At 32.8% G+C, this 24465-nt stretch overlaps 1 protein-coding gene across 1 annotated transcript in view; it reads left to right on the plus strand.

Annotated features, from left to right (window-relative positions):
* The first annotated feature begins 1893 nt into the window (after positions 1-1893).
* The window catches only part of LOC132753664 (uncharacterized), a 28342-nt gene continuing 5770 nt past the window's right edge, over positions 1894-24465 (plus strand). Inside the window, exons 1-14 of the mRNA XM_060744157.1 lie at positions 1894-1950; positions 2835-2931; positions 3371-3448; positions 4678-4816; positions 5192-5227; positions 5550-5608; positions 6945-6997; positions 7718-7845; positions 19224-19325; positions 19789-19868; positions 20909-21067; positions 21597-21754; positions 22992-23102; positions 23825-23946. Coding sequence (XP_060600140.1) covers positions 2849-2931; positions 3371-3448; positions 4678-4816; positions 5192-5227; positions 5550-5608; positions 6945-6997; positions 7718-7845; positions 19224-19325; positions 19789-19868; positions 20909-21067; positions 21597-21754; positions 22992-23102; positions 23825-23946 — 1308 coding nt within the window. The 5' untranslated portion in view covers positions 1894-1950; positions 2835-2848. The remainder of the gene's footprint in view (positions 1951-2834; positions 2932-3370; positions 3449-4677; positions 4817-5191; positions 5228-5549; positions 5609-6944; positions 6998-7717; positions 7846-19223; positions 19326-19788; positions 19869-20908; positions 21068-21596; positions 21755-22991; positions 23103-23824; positions 23947-24465) is intronic.

The raw sequence follows: 24465 nt of genomic DNA on the forward strand, positions 1-24465 counted from the left end.
AATTATTACCATAATTATGCAGATTCGTTTGTTCTTTTTATTACGAATTCTTCACTTTATAAAAGGATTTTCGATATATATTTCAACAATAGTCCCTCATTATATTTTACTAATTTTATGAATATAATGAGAGAAAAATTCAATAGTCTTATGACATGCGTTTGAAAAAAAAAATGATTATACAAAATTGCTACGATAAATAAAGTATAATGTATCGAAAAAAAAAAGTAAATTAAGTTTACATATGTAGATATTGTTTTTTAACTGTGATGATTCATTTGCTACTACGCAAACTAAATTATCAGGACAGGCTCAATTGAATTTTTTTAAATTAAATTAGTATAGAACAATATAAGTCTGAATATTTTAAATCTAGACATAACCTGGCGTTATTTATTAAACAAAAGTGAAGGGGCCCCTTCATCACATAAGCATGTGATCGATACGGCCTCATATGGCTGGCACTGCATGAGGCGACTCAAACATATATCTTAATAATATCGAAACTATTTATTGAGATATCAAATATATGGCAAGCAGTTATTTGGTCTTTGGAAGAAAAAAAATATATGAGCCGCGTCACGACAAAACCAACATAATGGGTTTGCGACCAGCATGGATCAAGACCAGCCTGCGCATCCGCGCAGTCTGATCAGGATCCATGCTGTCCGCTATCAGTTTCTCTACTTGTAATAGAAATGGTAAGCGGACAGCACTATGTTGGTTTTGTCATGACGCGGCTCATATATGATTGTAAATATGTTTTGGTAAATAGTATAACAAATTAAAACTCAAATAACAAAAATAAGAAAGTCCGTAAATGACAGAAAAAAATGCCGTCATCTTTATACGATTTGCGCTGATATAACGGACATAAAATCATATAAGAAGCAAATTAGTATACAGTATTGAACACAAGTCGGTAGTCACCTTGTATAGGGATACGGTGCATGGCGCACCAATTATTCATTTTGTAAACGTTAAAGGACCAGTATGACTCAGAAAGCTTTTTATTCAAGGAGTTCTGGTATTATAGTTTCCAAAAGGTTAATATAATTAGCCAATTGTCTGAACCATCTTTGACTTTTGTTGCTTTTTTGCCAATTGATAAAGTTTAACATTCGTTTAGTATTTTGTATGTAAGTCAAGGTAATACGAACTTTACTTACATTTTTGTTACAAAAATGTAAGTAAAGTACATGTACGTATAACCTTGACTTACAGTCTTTTATGTACGACACACAATTTTATATTCATCGCTTCTTTCTACATGCTGTGGATTTTTTTTTGTCCCAGCTACAGGTGATAAGCACATAAGAAGCTATAAAACCAATATATTAATTTAAGAGTTATATAATCTCATATAACTGCCCTTTCTAAATAAGGAAAAACTTACTTACATAAAAACTACAGTATATTTGGACAGTAAACTAATAAAAAGTGTATTTTCATGGAAAATGTTCTAGAATTATTGTCGGCTATAATTATTGCTTTATATAATATGGCTATTGTATATTACTGCCGTGATCCAGAGTGAAATCCACCAACACCACCACCACGGCTTTAAATTCAATTACAATAATTAAAAAGAAAATGTTAATGTTTAAAATTGAAGACAGTATATAATCACAGGAACTTAAAATTCTATCAATATTAATGATAATATCCAAAATATACCCCCTATACAGTATAAATAAACATTGTTTAAAAATGTTTAAAAAATGTTTATTTATACTGTATAGGGGATATATTTTGGATATTATCATTAATAGTGATAGAATTTCAAGTTCCTGTGATATAATTCATCAAGGCTACTGGAATCAAGTTTGACTATCCCTAGACCGATCACCGGTTGTTACACGTTACGTAAATACGGATTTTAATACGTTACATTTGCATAGCATCAAGGGCAGATAATTTTGTACACAAAACTTCGAAAAAGGAAACACTGTAAGAATGAAAACTATAAATAAATATGACAATTATAATCGGTTTAGAGTAAATTTACTCTTCAAAACAGTTTTCGATGATGTTTTAGACGGTTAAGTGTAGTTTTACCTCTTGTTAAGCTGTTAGAGATTCATAATCAACAAAAAAGTTTATGAGTTGCTTTCTTTTCGGATATGTGCATTTCGTCTGAATATTTCATAATCTTCTATGTATTATAGCTGCGTTTCAAGGTCTTTTCCACCTATGTTTGTATGATAATATAACCTCTTACTCCTTTTTTTAAAAGGGCTCAATTATTAAATGCATATTAAAACTGTAAATTTGTGGATAGAAAAATCTTTAAAATTCTACAGATTTAGTCATTTTAACAATCCATGTATCTTTAGGGTGGTATCTTTATTGGCTTAATAGGTATGACTTAATACCTAATATGAATCATATCTGCGAAATGACTTTAGATACCGGATTTGACTTGTAATATTTAAACTTATTAGGTTTTTAATGTTTTTTTTTCTTGATCTGATAATTTATTATAATACAATTGCAAAAAAATATCTTTAAATTTGACCTATAAATAAAAAAGATGTAAGTCATATTTGTTGCGCATTCTATAAAAGTCATTATCCATAACGGATAAAAGATACTGATTATGACTTGTTATTTTCAAACAGACTTTTTTCCATTTTTTACTTGATCAAATAATTTATAATGAATGTTAAAATAATAAATAATACATTCAAAAAATTGTTAAATCTGACCCATAAATAAAACAGTTATATAAGTTAATTTTGTTACACATTCGATAAAAGTCATATCCATGTAAAAAAACACAAAAAAACATGTTTTGAACATGAAACTGTTTATTGATATATTATTATGTACAGATCAGGCCAGGTCGATGGAACGCTATGAAACAGTTCACAAACTGGGAAAAGGTGGATGTGGTGCTGTCTTTCTTGTCAGGCACAAGGAGTCCAGAAAGTAAGGCATAAAAAATGCAATGTTAAGATCTAACTTTTTACAGCGGGGCTTATTATACACTAGTATAGAAAGAGATCCTTCTCTTAAAGTTTAGGAAAAGTAACACAGTATATTTGCAAATATATAATGAAAAGCTTGATATATGTTGTTTAAACTAATGTTCCAACATTTGTTAAATACTTGAAATGATGATAACAGAAGGTTAAGATATATATTTTTTAGATATAGATTTTTTGCAGATGATAAAGATTTTAGCACTAAGCTATAAACTCAATCAACATAGCATACACATGACATGTGTTAGGTAAAAATAAACATTTGAGTTCTTATTAGATTTATGAAAAGAACTTGTCTTGATAGAAGTAGCTTTTATAAAAGTTTAATATTAATATCATTATGTTTGACAAACAACATGAATATCACTGTGTTATTATTGCAGGTTGTTTGCTTTGAAGACTATAGAACTGGATGAAAGAAAGAAGACCAGAACTAAAGAGGCTGTGCAGAAGGAAGCAAAGTAAAATGTCCTAATGTTTTCACAGTGTTGTTCCTATTTTTCACAGTGTTGTTTCTATTGACTATATATTTTTGTCAAACTTATAATAGGCTTGACTAAAACATGAAGTGTTCCAAGAGATAAGACTGTTTTAGTTAACTTAATATCAAGTTTTCCCTGTCTCAACAAACTTAATATCAAGTTTTCCCTGTTTCAACAAGTTTTGTTGTACCCACAGCATTTTCTCATGTGTAACATTATTTTGCATTTAAATTTGATGTTATAATGATTCAAATATTTAGAAGCTTAGCCCTTAAGCTATTATTTTATCACTTGAATTGGCATGTTTTGTCTTAGATTAAATGTTTGATGTGTATAAATATTAAAAAAAACCATAGATTACAAAAGACAGCAATTGACAGGTAGTGTCCGACTTGCTATATGCATGTGTTGCTTTTTGTTTTATACATGTATCTCTAAGGCTTTATGTTATCTAAAAGCTTGGGCAATATTGCACCACTTTATGTGTTTATCTTAACAATGCTTAATGTGTGTAATTGGTTCATTTTGATTACATTATAAAACAGTCATTTAGAAGAATTGCGAAAGTATAGAAATAAAAAAGTTCAAACTATAAGTTACCTACAGAACAGTGTTTACTGAAATTTCATGGATGTGCAGGCTGCTACACTGGTGTAATAGAGTTATTCCTATATTACTTCTTGTGATTGAATTGAATAATGTCAAAAGGAGTCACAATACATATATATATACCTTTTGTTTAAGAAATAATATATCCCAAACTGTGATTTTATTGCTCAATAAAATCACTGTTTGGAGTTCGGATGCGAAGAATTATATCATGAGGACGTAGCCCGGGTGATATAACGAACAACAAACAGTGACTTTATCAAGCAATAAATCATCGATTTGGATATATTATTTCGATTTTAACAGGACCTCAACAAATGAATACTGCCATACCGGATATTAAGGTGAATTGCGCCTGATTTGTTTCCGTACTTATTGTCTGCCTATCACATTTTTAGTGGTAACGTCAAGTTTATAATGATTTCGTCACATGTCTAAATATAGAACGTCAAACAGTGATTTTATAGCAAAATAAGACACACTTTTGGTTTAGGAAAAAATGCGGGTTGTGTTAGAATTGATGTTAGAATATATTCTACAAGGTATAAAAACAAAGTACTTTACAAGTTATTGATATAAATGTTTTGTTTTATTCACAGGATATTATCACAGTTAAAACACCCCCATATTGTCCTGTATCATGAATCCTTCTTTGATGCAGACTTTGAGTATCTACATATAATACAGGATTATTGTGATGGTGGAAGTATGGATGATAAAATCAAGGCAGCTGCTGTGGTAAGGTCATATAGTTACAGTTTGTAAGAAGTATGTGAGAGCTACTGTAATCACTTAGGCATTGGCATAACCTTAACTGTCAGATTTATTTGAGAGAATAAGAATAGGTCACTGTCCAAGGCCGGTAAATCAAAGATGGTTTTTTATTTATTGACGCTTTTTAAACGTAAAAAATTCTACATTATCCAGACTTTTGTTTTACTATTAAGCACTGAATGAAGTCAAGTAAGATATAAAAACTACATGAATTTTTCTATATACATACACATATTCTTATATTGCATGCCTTTGGCACATATAGCTTTCTGTTCATTTGAATTGCAATATCATTATCGATTTTACATGTAACTGACTCCAAATTTGTTTTATTTTCAGAAGTCAAGACATTTTGATGAAACACAAATTATGGAGGTAAATATATATAAGACACCATTTTAATTAAGGTAAAGTTAAAACACAGTTCTGCCATCAGCATAGAGTCTTTATAGGCTACACAAACCTCTGTAATCAATTCCAGTGTTCAAACTTGACAAGAAAAAGGAGAAAATTTACTTTTTTCCCTTTATACAAAGTGGAGTGATATTTTCACAAGACATGAAGAAATGGCATTAAAACTATATCAATAATTGTGAATCGATTTTGTATTGATAGTTGAATATCGATGATTTTCAGTGACAGTCCTATTATTAAATATATTTTACCGATTGTATGTTTGTATTTGTTGTATTTACAGTGGTTTATACAGATTATCATGGCTGTACAATACATACACAGTAAAAAGGTGTTACACAGGTAAGTCATTTAATTATATGAATATGCCAAAATAAAACAAACCACAAACCTGAAAGTTGTCAGTTAAAGTTTTCAGTGATCTGTAAGGAATTGAGGCATTTATGAAATCATGAAAATATTGACAATAATTTATATATCTGTGTTTGAAAAAAATCATAGTATTTTCCAAATGCACTTCTAAATAAGATTTGGCACACTGTTAACGTACCTACCTGTTCCCCGGTCCCTGTACAATGACTTACTTATAATATGATTTTTTTTATAGACAGTTAATAATAAATTGAATGATTTCATAGTGAATTTGTTAAACTTAAAGAAGTAAAATGTACATTATTATTGAAATCACAATAATATTTGTTAATTTCTTGCTAACTTGTGAACAAAATCCAAGATATTTTATGTACATGTAATTTATTTTCAATGTGAACATTGTAATGAAAGGTGCATGCCAGTAAAAAAACAAACACAAACAAACAAAAAACAAACAAAAAAAACAGTATAAGTGAAACTATTAAAGGGACTCCACTGAGGTTTTTTGACATGATGGGACTGAAAATATTTTTTTCAGATAATTGTACCATTTAATGTAGGTTTAGACCACTAATCTTTGTGCAAAATTTCAAATCATTCGCGTGCACCGTTTTACCAGAATAATTATTCAAATTGTAAAAAAATGACCCAAACTGAAAAGCGTTTAAACGCTTTTCACTCAAATTAGGCTAAAAAAAGCATAAAAATACGATTTTCAATTTATTTCAAAGTATATTTCTTAACTATCTTTGCATATATTACTGTTTAAAGTGCCCCAGCTCATTTATGTAAGAAATTCAAATGTTATGTTTTTAGACTTTTAAACCTCAGTGGAGTCCCTATAGGAAATATATTAGAATTAAAAATCTGTCTTACCTGCATCCTCAAATTGCATTTCACTTTTGAACAACATATATGTTCACTTGAGGCTATGCAACTCATGAAACAATTGCATCTTGTGTTCATTTGGTGGAATATACAGTCATGTACTTTGATCAAATATCCTCCTTATATAACATTATTCAGAGTGCTGAAACTCATACATATGCATAAAATCTGTTCCATTCTGTGCTGCCATAACCTACATAATTTGCAAATAGTAAATTCAAAATTTAAGGGACTTCAATATCAAAATACAAAAATAAAAAAATTAAGCTGCCAACAGTATAGAGCCTGGTCAAACTGGACAGATGTGCCTGCTGCCCTGGCTCTATATTAGTGGCAAAATTTAATCACTGTCTTTTCCAGCAGATCATGGGTAAAAATAAATACTATGAACTATTATAATGATAATTTTGTGTTTCAGAGATTTGAAAGCTGAGAATGTCTTCCTCACAAAGAAAAATGTTGTCAAAATAGGTAAGTATACAAAATGAAAAAAAAAAATTTATACATATTTGTTTCCTCTAAAATAGTTCACTAAGAAACAAGTTTCTTAGTGTAATGTATTGTTCAGCTGATGCATCGTCATTCTTATCAATGAAATAAAAAGAAAAACATTTATTAAAGAATGCCAGAAACAGCAAAATTAAAAAAATTGTAGGATTGGTTTGATTGAATCTGTTCATGGACAGAAGTGTCCACAAGCAGTATTCAACATTTATATTTGACAGTGCTGAAATTTGGGATCTAGAAACATCCTAAGATGTGCTCATATGGCATTGATGATGGAACTTTCAATGTAACATGTTCATGTTATTACAGGAAAGTGGCATATGGTTACCAAGTTAAAGACATTGCGCACCCTAAATGAGAAAACAATGGGAGTAACTAAATATTAATAAAATGAAATTTTGAAATGTCCTTTTCAGGCAATGCCTTTATAATACGAACCTTTCAAAAGCACTGTTTGGCATTGTCAAAAAATGCCTTATGACCTCTCGTTTGACTAAAACATCATATGACATTGATATTGTCAAAAACACAATCATTACAATGACATTATCTGAAATGCTATATCTTCTTGACATTGTCAAAAACTCCATATGACTTTAACATTGTCAAGATTGCAATATCATTTTGAGATTAACATTGTGAAGTGGAAAAACAGCAACAACAAAGCATGTTTTTATATGTCAGGTGATTTTGGAATCTCCAAGGTACTTGAGAACACTGTTGATGTTGCACAGACTATTGTTGGAACACCAAGTTACCTTAGTCCAGAGTTGTGCCAGGATATACCATATTCCTCTAAATCAGATGTGTGGGTATGTATATATTAGTACCAATTGCTTTTTAGCTCACCTGAGCTTGCTCAGGGTGAGCTTTTAGGATCGGTGAATGTCCGTCGTCCGTCGTACGTCCACAATTGCTTGTGAACACTCTAGCGATCGCATTTTTGCCACAATCATCATCAAACTTGGTCAGGATGCTTATCTAGTTAAAAGCTCGGATGAGTTCGAACATGGCTCATCTCGGATGAAAAACTAGGTCACAAGAGCTAAAAATAGAAAAACCTTGTGAACACTCTAGCGGTCACATTTTTGACCCAATCATCATCAAACTTGGTCAGGATGTTTGTCTAGGTGATAGCTCGGATGAGTTCGAACATGGGTCATCTCGGATGAAAAAGTAGGTCACCGGAGCTAAAAATAGAAAAACCTTGTGAACACTCTAGTGGTCACATTTTTGAACCAATCTTCATCAAACTTAATCAGATTGCTTGTCTAGTCAATTGCTTGGATGAGTTCGAACATGGGTCATCTCTGATGAAAAACTAGGTCACAGGAGCTAAAAATAGAAAAACCTTGTGAACACTCTAGTGGTCACATTTTTGACCCAATCATCATCAAACTTTGTCAGGATGCTTGTTTAGATAATAGCTCGGATGAGTTCGAATATGGGTCATCTCGGATGAAAAACTAGGTCACAAGAGCTATAAATAGAAAAACCTTGTTAACACTATAGCAGTCAAATTTTTGCATCAATCATTATCAAACTTGGTCAAGATGCTTGTCTAGGTGATAGCTCAGATGAGTTTGAACATGGGTCATCTCGGATGAAAAAGTAGGTCATTGGAGCTAAAAATAGAAAAACCTTGTTAACACTCCAGCGGTCACATTTTTGCATAAATCATCATCAAACTTGGTCAGGATGTTTGTCTAGTTGATAGCTCAGATGAGTTCGAACATGGCTCATCTCGGATGAAAAAGAAGGTCACCAGAGCTAAAAATAGAAAAACCTTGTTAACACTCTAGCGGTCACATTTTTGCATCAATCATCATCAAACTTGGTCAAGATGCTTGTCTAGGTGATAGCTCGGATGAGATCAAACATCGGTCATCTCGGATGAAAAAGTAGGTCACCGGAGCTAAAAATAGAAAAATCTTGTTAACACTCTAGCGGTCACATTTTTGCATCAGTCATCATCAAACTTGGTCAAGATGCTTGGCTAGTTGAAAGCTCGGATGAGTTTGAACATGGGTCATCTCGGATGAAAAACTAGGTCATTGGAGCTAAAAATAGAAAAACCTTGTTAACACTCTAGTGGTCACAATTTTGACTCAATTGTCATCAAACTTGGTCAGGAAACTTGTCTAGGTCATTGCTGGGAATAAGTCGAACATGGGTCATCTCGGATGAAAAACTAGGTCACAGGAGCTAAAAATAGAAAAATCTTGTTGACACTCTAGTGGCATCTGTTGTGATCCAAATATTCTGTTAATTGGTCTGAAAGTTTGTTTTGATGATTTCTAAGTCAAGATCGAACATGGGTCATCTTGGATGAAAAACTAGGTCACACCGCCCAAATATGGAAAAACCTTGTTAACATTCTAGTGGTCACATTTTCGACTCAATTATCATCAAACTGTCAAAATCACATGTGAAACTAGGTCACCGGAGCTAAAAATAGAAAAATCTTGTTAACACTCTAGTTGCTACTCTATTGAACCAAGTATCCTGGAAATTGGTCTGAAAGTTTGTTTTGATGATTTCTAGGTCAAGTTTGAATATGTGTTCGGTTGAATGATTCTTGGCTGAGTGATGGCCCTTTGATTAAAAGGTGTTTTTTCTGTGTGTTGCTAGATACACAAAAGCTTGTCCGGACTACTCCTCATAAACTACTGGTGCAATTTTATCCAAACTTTACAGGAATTATCAGTACAAAGTCTAGTTGTGCACTGTCCGTCTGTCCGTCTATCACAAAACTTGTCCCAACATGAAATTGGCCATCATGAGGCGACACATGTGATCACTGATCGCTCTTGTTGTTATAATTGCCTAGAACTTTTTATTTATAAATGGATTGTCTGGGACACAATAATCCTTAGGACATGACCATTATGAAGAGCAAATTCATTTTGAATGACCTTGACCTTAAAGGTAAAATTATTGAATATTGCTTGTTTTCTAGCTCACCTGTCTCAAAGTGATATAGTGAGCTTTTGTGATTACTTTTTGTCCAGCGTCTCTCATCAGTCCGGTGTCCAAACATAAGCCTTTACTTTAAATGACATTTCCTCATAAACTGCTAAGCCAATTTGATCCAAACTTCAAAGGAATGTTCCTTTGGTGGTCTCTTTTAAAGATTATTCAAAGAATTTAATTCCATGTAAAACATTGTAAACTAAAAGGAAAAAACTTGAAATATCTTCTTTTAAAAAAACACATAGAGCTAGAGCTTAGATATTTGACATGAAAAATCTTCTTGTAAGTGTCTACCAAGTTTGTTCAAATAAAAAAGCCCTGGAGTCAAAATTGGCCCGGCCCCAGGGGGTCATTGGTTTTCCTTATATGTATATAGTAAAAACTTTAAAGACATATCCTGGAGTAAGATTCTACGCAGAGAATTTTTTCTTTTTTTGTACATATGTTCTATGGGTTACATAGAACAAAAATCAGGTTTAAAAAATAGGGGTCACCATGCTCGTTTTTTCACAATGTCGCTTTTTCAAGGGCCATTACTCTGTATGTCTTTAAAAAATGATATTCAGACAATTATAATCAATAATTGTAATAAAAGACAAGAAATATACATAAAAGTCATGATTTTTTCTTCAAATTATATTTATTGAGCATTTTAAAATACAACAGATATAAAATATCAGTACATTTTGGGTAAAAAATGATGGAATTTATGTCTAAAAACTTAAACCGAAGGGTTGATAAACAGACAAAATTTTGACATTTTTGTCTGTAAAATAAATTCTAACGCAGAGAATTTGTCCATATTTCTAATTCAATTAGCTAATTATGTATGCTTACAGAAAATATAAAGATATATATGCCTTACCATGCTCGTTTCTGAGTAAAATGGCAAGGTTATTACCTCCCCTTAATAGTAAAAATGTGGCTAAATGATCATTTTCATGATTTGTAGCAATTATAAAGGGTACAGAATGTAAAGTTTTAAAATAATTAATACATTCTTAAAACTGCATAAAAATAGAAGTGGCTGTCTTTTCATACTTGTTTTGGAAGAAAACAAAACAGTTTTATTACCTCCCTTTATATGTAAAAAATAGCCATTTTATAATGTATCTATTTTCCATAATTTTTCAACACCATGAAGACTAGATTTCCTTGTCTTACATGTTTCTTTAAAAAAATTAATTATTATTCTTCATATAAGATAAATAATTAAACATGATTTTTGTTTGTTTCAGTTATTATTACATCTTTCAATGAGATGTTCACAACTTGTATTCATGAGAGAAAAAACAATATGAAATATGATATAAAGCAATTTTTTCTATTCATTACATGCTTTTATACTTTTTTTTTAAATAGTCAAATGCCACATAATATCAACAAATTATGATGTCACAAATGTTTTGGTAGAAAATAGCGAATCAAAATTTTTGATTATAATTTACACTTCAACTTATGTTTGAAAATTCTGCTGAAATTCCTTTCAGTAATATACTTTGTTTGTATATTTTCGTTTGGATTTACACAATTTTATGTGCATAATTGAAAACACTTTCAATAATACGGTCTTTTTTTGTTTACACGGTGACGTTTACTCGTCTCGACAGAATTAGAATCACAGCATATACAGTCTATATATAGCAGAGACCCTTATCCATATCTCACTTCCCTTGAAATGTTACTTAGAATAAGGTTTTCACTGCACTCAGTGCACTTTAACTTGTCTGCTAAATATCCTAGTTCAACTATTCTACGACCTTCTCTCCAAGATGGCACATCGACACCAATTTCATCCACATTGTTGTCAACAGAACACTGAAATGATTCGTCCGAATCAGCGTTGACTTCTGTTAAGCAATCATTTTCACTCTCCGGTACATGCAACTTGGCAAAAAACTTGATATTTTCAATACTTTCTGATCGTTTCTTTGAAATAAAGGAACCTGACTTACTCCTCTTTCGCAAAGACATCTTTAACGGCGATTTATATTTGATTTTAACACTTTAGCTATAATTGTATTTTTTATCCGAAGACTACTCAACTTTAATTAAACCCAACACAAAAAAACGAAATAAATAACAAGTAACGGAAAGTGACATGTGCGGTTTATGTGCGCAGTGACTACTCCCGGAAACGTCTTTAAAAAAACTTCTTTTAAAAAACCCAAAGAGCTAGAGCTAAGATATTTAGCAAGAAACATTTTCTAGTGGGTGTTTACCAAGTTTGTTCAAATAAAAGCCCTGGGATCAAAATTTACCCCGCCCAAGGGATTATTGATTTTCCTTATTGTTTATAGTAAAAACTTAAAAAATCTTCTTTTAAAAGATACTAAAGAGCTAGAGGTTATATATTAAGCTTGAAAAAATCTTCTTAGGCCGTGTTGACCAAGTTTTATTCAAATAAAAGCCCTGGGGTCAGAATTGGCCCCACCCAAGGGGGTCATTGATTATTCTTATATGTACATAGCTTTTGGAACTGTAGTTTTCCCATAGCAAAAGCAATGCACATGCACTATTTCAGATGCAAATATGAACTTTGTGATATCAGTTTTAGATTTAGATTTTATATCTGCTTTTGTTAACTTGTTCCTTGTCATGGAGAGTTTAATATTCAGGTAGAGATTTCAGGGTCATCATGATTCTGTTCATTGAGTTTTGTCAGAGTTATGGCCTTTTGGTGATTTTAAATTTTCAAGTTTTTACTCCTCTTATACCACTGATAGAATTTCACTGAAAATGTAAGGAATTAATCAGTATGTAAGGTATTAATCAGTAGCTCAAATTCTTGTGCATATTACACAAGTTTTTAGGTTGAATAATTTTTGGTCGAGTTATGGCTATCATGACGCAACACGTGATCACTGACTGCTCTTGTTTTGATTTGGTAATATTATGTGATAATAAAATGTAACAAAAAAATTATGAAAGCACATATACTGACATTTGCATCCATTTGTTAGGCACAAGAGATCAGTAGAAATTCAAGTCTTAATACTGCCTGCTTTTGACCACATCTTTTATTGGCCAGCCAATATCCTAGAAAGGAGTTTGCATATATGGATGATTGCTACATTGTTTCTTGCCCTTTGCTGAAGAGAAAGCAGGTAGCATTTAAATGCTTGTTGAGGTCTGTTTTCTTGTTCCATACATTGTCCTAAAATGTTGAGAGCTGTTTCTCTATGTCCGAGGTTTTTATCAGTTACTATGGTTCTTATAAGTTTACTTAATGCTTGTTGTTGATCTTGATGTCTTTGTAGATGACGATAGATCTTGTATTGTAGGAAGTACAGGAGAGGTAGAGAATCAACTACAGCCCAGTCCATCCAACAGTCATCATCTTCATGTCTGTGTATCATGTCATCTTGTGTAGATCTGAACATTTCATATTGTAGTTCATGAGGAACACAGTTGACCTCTTTCTGTATGAATCTGACACAAAATGCTGTAATATGTTTGTTACAATCCTCACTTTGCTCACCACATACCCTCTTGAATATTGCTGTTACTGCTGGTATCTTATCCCAGCAGCCACAGATAGGTACAATAGGATAAGAGAAATATTGTTGTTCAGTGTGTCTCAGAATTAGTTCAGCTTTCTCCATATCTCCTGTACAGTAGAACACTGAAGCCAATTTAAGTCTGCTAGATGAGATATCTGAGTTTAAACCAGCTGATAACCAAACCAATGCTTGAGGTGACACTTGATTATTTTCACCAATACTGAATGATGCTAGGATAGATCCATATGTGGTAAAAAGAGAAGGTGCTAGAAATTTGAATGCAGCCTGTTCTAATCTAATAGCATTAACATTGAAAGCAATAAGTTTACCTATACAATGCTTCATTGTTCTAATGTTTTATTTTGTAAATGGTCTAAAACAAACTGTTGAGCTTGCTTACAATGAATGCTATTCTTAAATATTCTGAGCGCGTATGAACTTCATGCATCGCAAGATAAGATGGATAATAATATGCTCCCTGTGGTACCATGTTCAGTTTAACTTGCAATCTATAGCCAAGATCATCAATATCAATTCTAAGTAACATTTGTCTGTCATTCTGTAAGAAATCACTTATATTTTTTGAAAGTTCATCTTTTTTTTTCAGCTGTAAATTGCCTGCCATCAAATTATTTTCTCCGATAATGAAATGTGAACAATAGTCATTCTGTACACAGCTATGTAATTCTAATAAGCAGTATGTTAAGCATATAAATAAATTGTTCTCTTTCCATATACTTGACTCTGTGTTTTCTATACAGTGTAATAGAACTGTTTTACACATGAAGCTTGATATGTTGATTTCCCCTTGAGGATTAAGGAAGGATTTAAGAATCATTTTCAATAATACATAGCACCTTATTTGTGTTATATTTAGATTGAACATAAGATTTTTTTCTGCCAGTGATGTAGATATTCTCCATTCAAGTTCAGGATATTCACTGACCTTACTTCCAGTTGCAACAACAAAACACCCATTACTGGCTGCATATCTTCTTATGTCTTGTGTTGGCCATCTGCTGAAACCTTGTCTCTCTAACCAACCAGATGCTGATTGAGGCCAGGATTTACATTGAAAAGCTGGCACATAGTCTAAATCACAGAATCCATGCTGTCCTTGTAAAGCATTTGATGGTCCATGACGTACAGCACCCCGAATGACACCATTAAATACTGTGTTTTTAAGCAATACTCTTCCACTTCTTTCAGTTATATGGTGTTCATCAGGAATCACAGTGACAGGAAGAGGTGCATCACATTGGAGCAGTTGTAAGAAACAATACCCAGGGGTAGTGCTCTCGTCCTGTATCATGAGATAGTTTTCCTTGCCATGTTCCCACTCTGACCAGTCTTGTATTATATTGACATTATGACTACAGACTAGTGTATCAAAGTCTGAATTAAGTCCTATGGTAGTTGTACCTTCACTCTGACTCCCTAGATAATAGTCAGTCACGTTTGTATCAGTTATCCTATGTGTGATATTAAACATAGTCTCTCTCAGCATGCAATGTCTTCTCCTTCTTATTACCATTCTTTCATTGACACCAATGTCATTTAAAACCTCTGATAACGCCAATGATAGGTTTTCTCTGTAGTCAGGTTCTTGAAACATTCTGTAATAATATTAGTAAAAAGGAAAAATTGTTTCAGTCAGCATCCAAGTTTATTTTGTCACATTCTTCTTCATGTTACTTATCTGACCTTGATGTCCTAGAACAGAACAGTATGGGATAGCCTGAGTACAGGATAGCCAATTTGGAAAGTTTACATAATTATAAGTAGATATCAATTAATAAATAATATTTCATAGTTTTTTTTCCTTTTATCTTTTTGTTTTGATATTTTCCTACTTTCATTTCATGAACATTTTGATGTCAGTGTATTAATAGATGAGGGGATGTGTGATTAACTAATTTCTTAATACTGAATGTTTAAGTTAATCCTGGCAAATTATAACTGAATATTTTTTATCATGGTGGATTTTCTATCAGTCTATTTTGTGTTACAACTTTTCCAGTATCAATTTATTAAAATTTTTCTTACTTCCATTTTTGTTTGTAAAAAAAAAAACAAAAAAAACCCAACAAACAAACAAAAAACAAAGAGAATATAAAAAATAAATAAAACATTAATATTTTATCAATTATAGTAAATTGAACTTAGGTCCTTTAAAATAGTGAAACATTTTTGATTTCCAGAGCTACATTTATAATATTTTATAATCAATAGATACATGTTTACAGGTGGCAGTATCAGTGTTTGGACACCCACCCCTATCTGCCCCTGGACCCCTAACTACAACCCTAATATTTTGATAGTGGAATTTTTTTTTATAATTTTATCATTTGTTTTGTATTTGGTACCTTATAGTAAGCCGTACAATGTTGAATTACTTTTTTTTCAGGGTTTTAGTAAGGGGTACAGGGGCAGATAGGGGTGGGTGTCCAAACACTGATACTGCCACCTGTGTCAATACATAGTTATAAATTTGATTAAATTTTGTGTCAAAATTACATCATATTAATAAAAATTGTAACGTAAAGCAGAAGCTAAGAAAATGATAGGCCTACTTGAATATAAACATTATTAACTGGCATTAAACATAATTAAATTTTCAATGAAATACTTTGTTAAAATATTATGTGTACAAAAATAAATCATAAACTTACTTTGAAAAGATGATTTGGTACTATGTCGCTGAAACAAATCAAAGGAATTACATGTACTCTGTTTCGCAAGATCGAAAGAAATTTTGCTACTTTTACCTCCTCTGATGATGTGAAGAGGAAAATAACTCATTTCTTCATCCTATTGTTTTATAAGAAAATTTGATTGTTTCCTCTGTTGAAGAAAACCCCAACATACATGAAACTATAAGGACTATAAGGACTTTAATATAAAGTGCTTTCTATTAAAGCAATAAAGAAATTATAATAAGACAACATATGAATTAAAATTATTTAATCTTTTACCTCATATAGTCGGTTTTGACGGCTTTTTGCCCCCCCCCCCCCTTTTTGAGGCCTCAAACAGTGAAAAAAATGCCCTATTTAGCCCCAAAACACTTTTTCATTTCAGAAATGTTGTTAAAAAAAGTGACCACTTTTTTGGCCCCCATCCAAATGTTACATCAGGGGGTTGCCAGAAGGGGGATGTGCCCCCTTCTGTTTGGGGGGTTTGTTAAGGGGCAGTATTCACCCTCGTCACCAAGAAAATTTTGGACATGTGACAGTCTAAAAATGGCCTCAGGTCTATCTTAGGGTAACTAGTAACCGGCGCAGAAAAGCCTTTTACTCTATCTCAATTCATTGAGAAGTTACAGCACTTTGAAATCAGTTTTGATTGGGAAAAAAATGCAAAATAGTGATTTTTGGCAATTTTGAGACGTCCCCCCATTGCCATGGTAACAGGAAATTTACGATTGAGCATGCTGTTACAGAGGCTATGGTCTAGTCAACATTTGTGCCAAGTTTCATCAGTATTGAAGCATTTTTCATAGTTTCATAGCAGTTTGAACTTGTCACAGGAGGCTTTTCAATGAAAATGGCCATTTTTCACAATATGCTCATGGGGTAAAAGGTTAAAGAATATTGCATGTACAACCATTCTTTCAGAGATAAATAACTGTATTTTCATAAGAAAACTTATAATTACATAAAATATATTTAACAGACATGTCCAATCTAGATTCTAATATTGAAAATTTAATAAATTTAGAAAGAAATGCATATTATTTAAATACTGACAAGTTTTCATCATGCTAACTTTGATATGAATATTGTACAATGTATTATGGTTTATAAATTTGAAAAAAATGGAAATAAAGGAAATGAGAAAACATTTATACCACCCTTGCGGCTGAGGGGTGGCCTGTAAGGGTTGAGGCCATCGGTTATCTCTGTGTTATCATAAAAGGGGACTAAATGGGTTTGAATTATTTGAGTCTTTCTTAGCTCCAGCAGGTGAGGTGGCTTTGACCATAAAGGGTTATCCAAATTCATCTTTCCTGTTTCAGCACCATATAACCTTACTTAAGTCGGTGCCCTGTAAAACCAAACCAAACAAAAACAAACAAAACAAAAAAATTAAAAAACTATATAGGTATTCAAAATAATTATATGGCAATAGATCTTCTGATAAAATGTTGTCCTATATGTTATTAGTCTTCGTAACTGGTTTAACTGGAGGGGACTTTAGGTTTACCCTCTGTCTGTCTGTCTGCCTGTCTGTCTGTACAAACATGTAAATTCTTAGAGGGCTATTGGAAGAGTAAATTTCCTTTGATACTTTTCATTCAGTAAGCTCTTATTTGACTACTTTTTAGCTCACCTGTCACTTTGTGACAGGGTGAGCTTTTGTGATCGCTTTTCATCCGTCGTCCGTCCGTCATCCGTCGTCCGTAAACTTTTACTTTAAATGACATCTCCTCATAAACCACTGAGCTAATTTCATGCAAACTTCACAGGAATGTTCCTTTGGTGGTCACCTTTGAAAATTGTTCAAAGAATTTAATTCCATGCAGAACTCCGGTTGCCATGGCAACCAAAAGAAAAAACTTTGAATATCTTCTTCTAAAAAACCCAAAGAGCTAGAGCTTAGATATTTGGCATGAAACATCTTCTAGTAAGTGTCTACAAAGATTGTTCAAATAAAAGCCCTGGGGTCAAAACTGGCCCTGCCCCAGGAGTGTCATTGTTTTTAAATATGTTTAGAAAAAAAATTTAAAAATCTTCATTAAAAAACCCAACAAGCTAGACCTTAGATGTTTAGCATGAAACATCTTCAAATAGGTGTCTACCAAGTTTGTTCAAATAAAAGCCCTGGAGTTTAAACTTGCCCGCTCCGGTGGGCCTATATACAGGTGAGCGACTTCAGGGCCATCATGGCCCTCTTGTTTAACTTGACTATTTGAAGAATAAGGAGAGCTATTGTACTCACCAAGGTGTTGGGATTGATATCTTACTTTGTTTAATTTTTGATACCTCCAAAACTACTGAAGGGAATGACTTGAAACTTCACACACTTATTTGATAGCATGATAGGAAGTCACTAATCAGGGCCCATAACTCTTACATGGATTATGACAGAATTATGGCCCTTTTTCGAACTTCTACATTATCCACGCTCTTGTTTTACTTTCCAGCACTTAGAATAGTCTAGCACGCTGTCCTACCAACAGCTCTTATTTAAATTGGTATTTACATCTAGTTTATCTGCTAACAGTCTGTTGAATATCATTTACTCTATGCATCTACAGTTAAACTATGGCCTGGATCTTCATGTTTTCAGTAGTTATGGCCTATGGTTTATATATCATATAAAGAGGTAATAAAAAGTAAAATCACCTTGCTAAAAGTTGTCACCTTTGTATAAGAAACAGAGAAATGTGTTAAACATAAAAATATCCATACAAACATGGAGACAAATTAGATTTAAGAAAAATAGATAAAGTTCCACTAATATTATTTCTCTGTAAAAAAATCAGGTAGAGTGTAGTATTAACCTGGTACATGCTAAATATCTTAATTTGACTTGCTCATGTTTCAATCTTGACAAACCCATTCATCAATTCTAGGAAAATTTTAAAATATATACCAACTAAATAAGATTGTGCATATCATGATTAGATGGCACAGATGTGCCGACTGTTCTTGGTCTGTTCTGATCCCATGGGTAAAATTTTGTTGTTGAATTAGTTGTTTTTCTTTCAGGCTGTTGGATGTTTGTTGTATGAATTGTGTGCGTTGAAGTCACCATTTGATGCCCAGAATCTAATCAGTCTGTTCTTTAAAATTATCAAATGTGAATTTGAGGTATGCAGTTTTCTTAGTTTTCCAGCAGATCTATTTAATTATGTGGTCTGCAGTAAATTATAAAGGGAAATCGTACATCATTCAAACATAATTCCCATTATATTACTCTAATTTTATAGGAACAGACAGATATGTATTAAGGTCATATGTTCATAAGCCTATTTATAAAATTAATTTCTATAGTTTCATTAAATGCGTTTTACAGATGGTATATTATATATTTAAAGCAAAATTTCATACATGTAAGTGAGCTATTCTAGTTGATATTATAACTTGTTGATTGGATATAGTTGGGCTTGACAGAATGTACATATATACATTTTAGTAATACAACCCATCAAGCAGTATATCACAATCATGCAATATTCCATATTAAATATTTGAAAAAGCCACACTGACCTTTGCAGTTGATCTGTGTTGACAGATATATGTTCATTGTTATTGTTTTATTTTTATTTTTTAGCCAATACCGAGTATATATAGTAAAGAATTACAGGAGATAGTTAACATGATCCTTGTAAAATCTCCTGATGACAGACCTAGGTAAATATGTCATATTATCATATTTTACATTTTAAGTGTGCCTGTTCGTGCCTGAAATAATGCACGGAAGGGCATCCGAGGTGTTCCTTCACCAGTATAGCTGGAACGTCTCAGTATGACCTATACTGTGTCCGTGTGGCATAAAACCCAATCAAACATTTTAAGTGCTATCCAGATATGCCTTGTTATATTTCCTCATCAAATAGATATGATGCTGTAGAACATATTATATTGATATGCTTCACAAGAAAACCTGACATAACTTACTCAATTGTGCTTTGAATATAGTATTGTGTAAATAAGTTTAAAAGGAGAAATGCTGTGCAAATTCATTTATCAAGCTGTATTGCTGGTTTCTCCTTGATATATGCTGAAGAAGTAACTTTTTTGGGGCCTCTGTTGCCAAGTGGTCCAGGTGACTATTTTCTGAATCACTTGCCCCTCATTGTTGTGGGTTCAAATCTCGACATGGACTTCGAATATTTCATTTGAAAAAAGCTAACCAGCTAAGTTTAGTGAAGGTTTGTGGTTCTACGCACATACTCATTTTTGCCTGAATTTGTGCATTTAAGGGCAGATAATGCCTTCCTTCATTTGTTAAGTTTGGAAAATCACAATTACATTGGTCTTTTACCATGTTCATTTGGGGAGCATCTGTGGCCAAGTGGTTAAAGTCTTTGACTTCAAACCACTTGTCCCTCACCGCTGTAGGTTGGAATTTCCACAGGGATTTAGGATTCCTTCATGTGAGGAAGGTATCCATCTAGCTTACGGAATGTCGGTGGTTCTACTCAGATACCTGTTGGTGAAAAAATGCAAGGAAGGTAACCTGAGGTCCTACTCCATCAGTAAAGCTGGAAAGTCACCATATTACCTATTCTGTGTTGTCATGACGTAAAACCCAACAACAATTTTCATCTGACTTACAATTAAAAAGAAATAATGATGCTTAATAACCATATAACCATACAAATATTTGTGTGACTATTATCTTAACATACAAGAATACATTTAATATAGTACATCACCTTTTCTTTCAGTGCCAGTGCTTTGCTGAATACACAGTTAGTGAAAAAACATTTAGCTATGTTTATAGAACAGAAAGAGAATCTACTGCAACAAAAATCTTCCAAAGATGACTCCCTATCTACCCCACAACACACACCTACAACTGTACCTAAACTGAAACAACAGAAAAGGTTGAACATTCATACATTATATAATTCTTATCATACCTATATTAATTTACAAATATCTTAGATTTTTATTTGTATGTATACCGCCTCCGTGGTCGAGGGGTTAGAGTCGATGACTTCTAACCCAGTTACTTTTCTGGCGTGGGTTAGATCCCCGGGAGATGCTTTGGTAGTTTAGCGTGGAGGAAGGTAGTCTAGTACTGGTGTAACTCTCCAGGAACGATATTTGGGAAATTACCGGCCTATATGACTGAAATACTGTTTGGAAAAGGCGTAAAATGAAACAAACAAACAAAATTATTTGTATATATTTACCTTTTATAGGCCTCTATCTTTAAAATTAATGGGCTCAAATTCATTAGGATTTTTTTTATTGTATTCTGATATTAAAATACCTTAAACTTTGAATGAAGTCTTCTAAACTCAATATAGGGCAAATCCATTACACAGAATTAAACAGGTTTAGGATCAAAGCAATAGTTTATCACTATAAGTGTTTCTGTCAAGAAAGTGAAATTTTCTCTCTTTTTAGCAACATGGAAAAACCAAGTCCAAGTTTAAAGAGAAATAAATTAAAGATATCAACACCGATGTTACAGAAGTCAGATTATTTACAAAATGCAGAGTTGACTAGCAGGGAGAGGTCACCTCATGGTCAAGATAGTGGATTAGGTGTCAGTGCTGAAACAGGTATGGTGACCACTGGATTAGTGTAATGGGCATATTATAGTTAAAGGAATTAAAATGATAAAATTGTTTAGCTAGCATTACAGTCTCTCAAGACTCAGATATATCATTGATGGTTGGCCAGATTCTTTACTTGCGGTAAATGTCTGTTTTTCTACCAAATTATGAATACCATTTATTTTTATAAAGAAAACTTGATCAAATTGAAGAATTAAATTAGATTGGCATTGCAATAGAGTACTAAAACAGCATTTTATCTAGTAACTGTTACTTTCTTTGATTTCCTTTATAAATATGTTTCTTTTCCAATATGAATTATTGAATAGGGGATGTGGTGGTTTTCCTGCATCAAACCTCTGATGAGGGGAAATTTTACCTCAGACATTGACTCTAATGGTGCTTTGTCTCTCACCAAATGATTAAGAAATCATGTTTGATTGTACTTGTTCATTTGGGGTAAAATTGGTAAGTACTGGTTAGTTAGCCAGGAAAGTAGGTTAATTAGACGGACCACGGATATATGCCCACAAAATGTGGGAAAATCAGCATTAAAAAAACGAAATTAAGAAAAACAATGATCATACAGTATTAAAGTGATGTTAGTTATGTACTTATTTTAATAGGTAATGTCACAATTACAGATATAATTAGAGAGTAAGGCCCCCACGGTTACACATGTTTAAACGGATTCGTTTTGGATTCATTTCGATTTTCATTCGTAAACGTTTACGATATTTTTTACCGTTTAATCGAAATGACCATATTGTCATACAAAATATCTTAATCATTGCCTGTTATCATGGGTTTTATCAATTCTAATTGGTTTATTCCAAAGTCAAAAACGGAAAATGGGTGTTTACAACCTTCCAACAGCATTGCCGTGCAATAATCGCTCGTGACATAATATATTTTTTGTAAAGTTGATTTTCCTTTGATCTTTCAAAAGAGAGAAATGGGGATACAATGCAGAAAATGTGTGCCGACACAATCGTGATGAGCCCTGAACATTATTTATTTGTTTATTTGTACATTTATTAAAAATAGAAAGTAAGTCATCATCTTGGGATTCGAATACATGGTGTAGTATTGTGCATAGAAGTACCACGGTGACTGTTAAAACGGTATCGTTTCGGTTCTTAACAATCATGTAAACGTTTACAAAATATTGTAAACGTGGGAGCCTTATTAGAGAGTGATGTTAGTTATATATTTATTTGAAGAGGTAATGTTACATTTACAGATATAATTAAAGAGAACAGATTAGACATTCCTAAACCAGATGCAGATGCTGCCTCAGATTATTCAGATGACTTTGATGATGCTGATGAAGCAGATTCTGATATTGAAGAAGGTTGCTTTTTATTCCTTGATATTAATATTTGTGTAAAATATGTTTGTTTACCTACTTGGTCAAAGTACTTTATTGCTTTTGTGGAAGATTTTCTCAAACAAGTGTCAGGTCAGTTAAATAGTGTTATTAAAAGAATACCTTGATTTAGAACTAATATTGAACTTGATTGGATTTTACTATGGAAGGATCTCACACACTGAAGTGGTGGGCAAGTGTAATTCAACTGTAATGTAACATTTGCCATACCAATAGCAACATCCAGCTAGCTTACGGAACATTGGTGGTTCTACTCAGGTGCCCGGTCGTGCCTAAAATAATGCACGGAGGGGCACCTGAGGTCTTCCTCCACCAGTAAAGCTGGAACCTCGCGATATGACCTATACTGTGTTGATGTGAGGTAAAACCCAATCAAACAAACAATAGCAACATCATTCTGGATCACACTTAAAAACATAATTGGTTTCGGATTGGCTTGCGAAGTTTGCAGTTGATTCCAGCACATAAGTGTTAAGATTTAGTACTGCTTAAGTCTGAGCTAGGGGGCCTGAGAGATGTTAAACTATTTTACACTTTCTCTCATGCACAGACTCAACCAAATCGAGCAATTTTCTTATAATATTATGGTTTAACTGCTTCTGAGGGATCACCTCTTTTCCAGATTTTCATTTTATTGTGAAATACATGCCAAGATTGATTAAATTGACTTTATGTTATATTTTAAGACATAAAAGAAGAGATAGAATGTGTAGAGAGTGATGACTCTGAAGATGAAATAGAAGATATCACAGAAAATAATGATGAGGCAGAGTATGCTGATGATTTTGAAGAATATGACTCCAGTGAGGTATGCTTTATAAATATATCTCCTCCTCATTGTATTTTAGCTAGAATTATGGGAATCTGAGAAAGGCATAGAAATCTCAGGTTAACAAGTTGGTATTCTGGGTGGTAGCATTATGATTCTCAGTAACAGAATAGTTGACAAAAATGTATCTTTAATGTCATCCACAACTGTCTGAGGGGAATGTCAGACATAAACCCCTTTGGACAAAATCCCCTTCTCATACCCGGACAAAGTCCCCTTCATGGGTGGACATATTCCCCTTCATGTTTTTGCAAGGCTGGACAAAATCCCCTTCACTCCCCTTGTTTCATAGGTTTCTAATGTATTATTATGCTCCATAAAAATTGATGAATAATGAACTTTTGTTTTTTAGCTCGACTATTCGAAGAATATGAGAGCTATTGTAGTCGCCCCGGCGTCGGCGTCAGCGTCCGCGTCGGCGTCTGCGTTGGTTAAAGTTTTTTGTAAAGTCAAATATCTCAATTATTACTTGAGATATTCAATTGAAACTTACAATAC

This window comes from Ruditapes philippinarum, unplaced genomic scaffold, assembly GCF_026571515.1.
Source record: "Ruditapes philippinarum isolate M1 unplaced genomic scaffold, ASM2657151v2 ctg4387_1_1_1_1, whole genome shotgun sequence".
In the NCBI taxonomy this organism is placed as follows: Eukaryota; Metazoa; Mollusca; class Bivalvia; order Venerida; family Veneridae; genus Ruditapes; species Ruditapes philippinarum.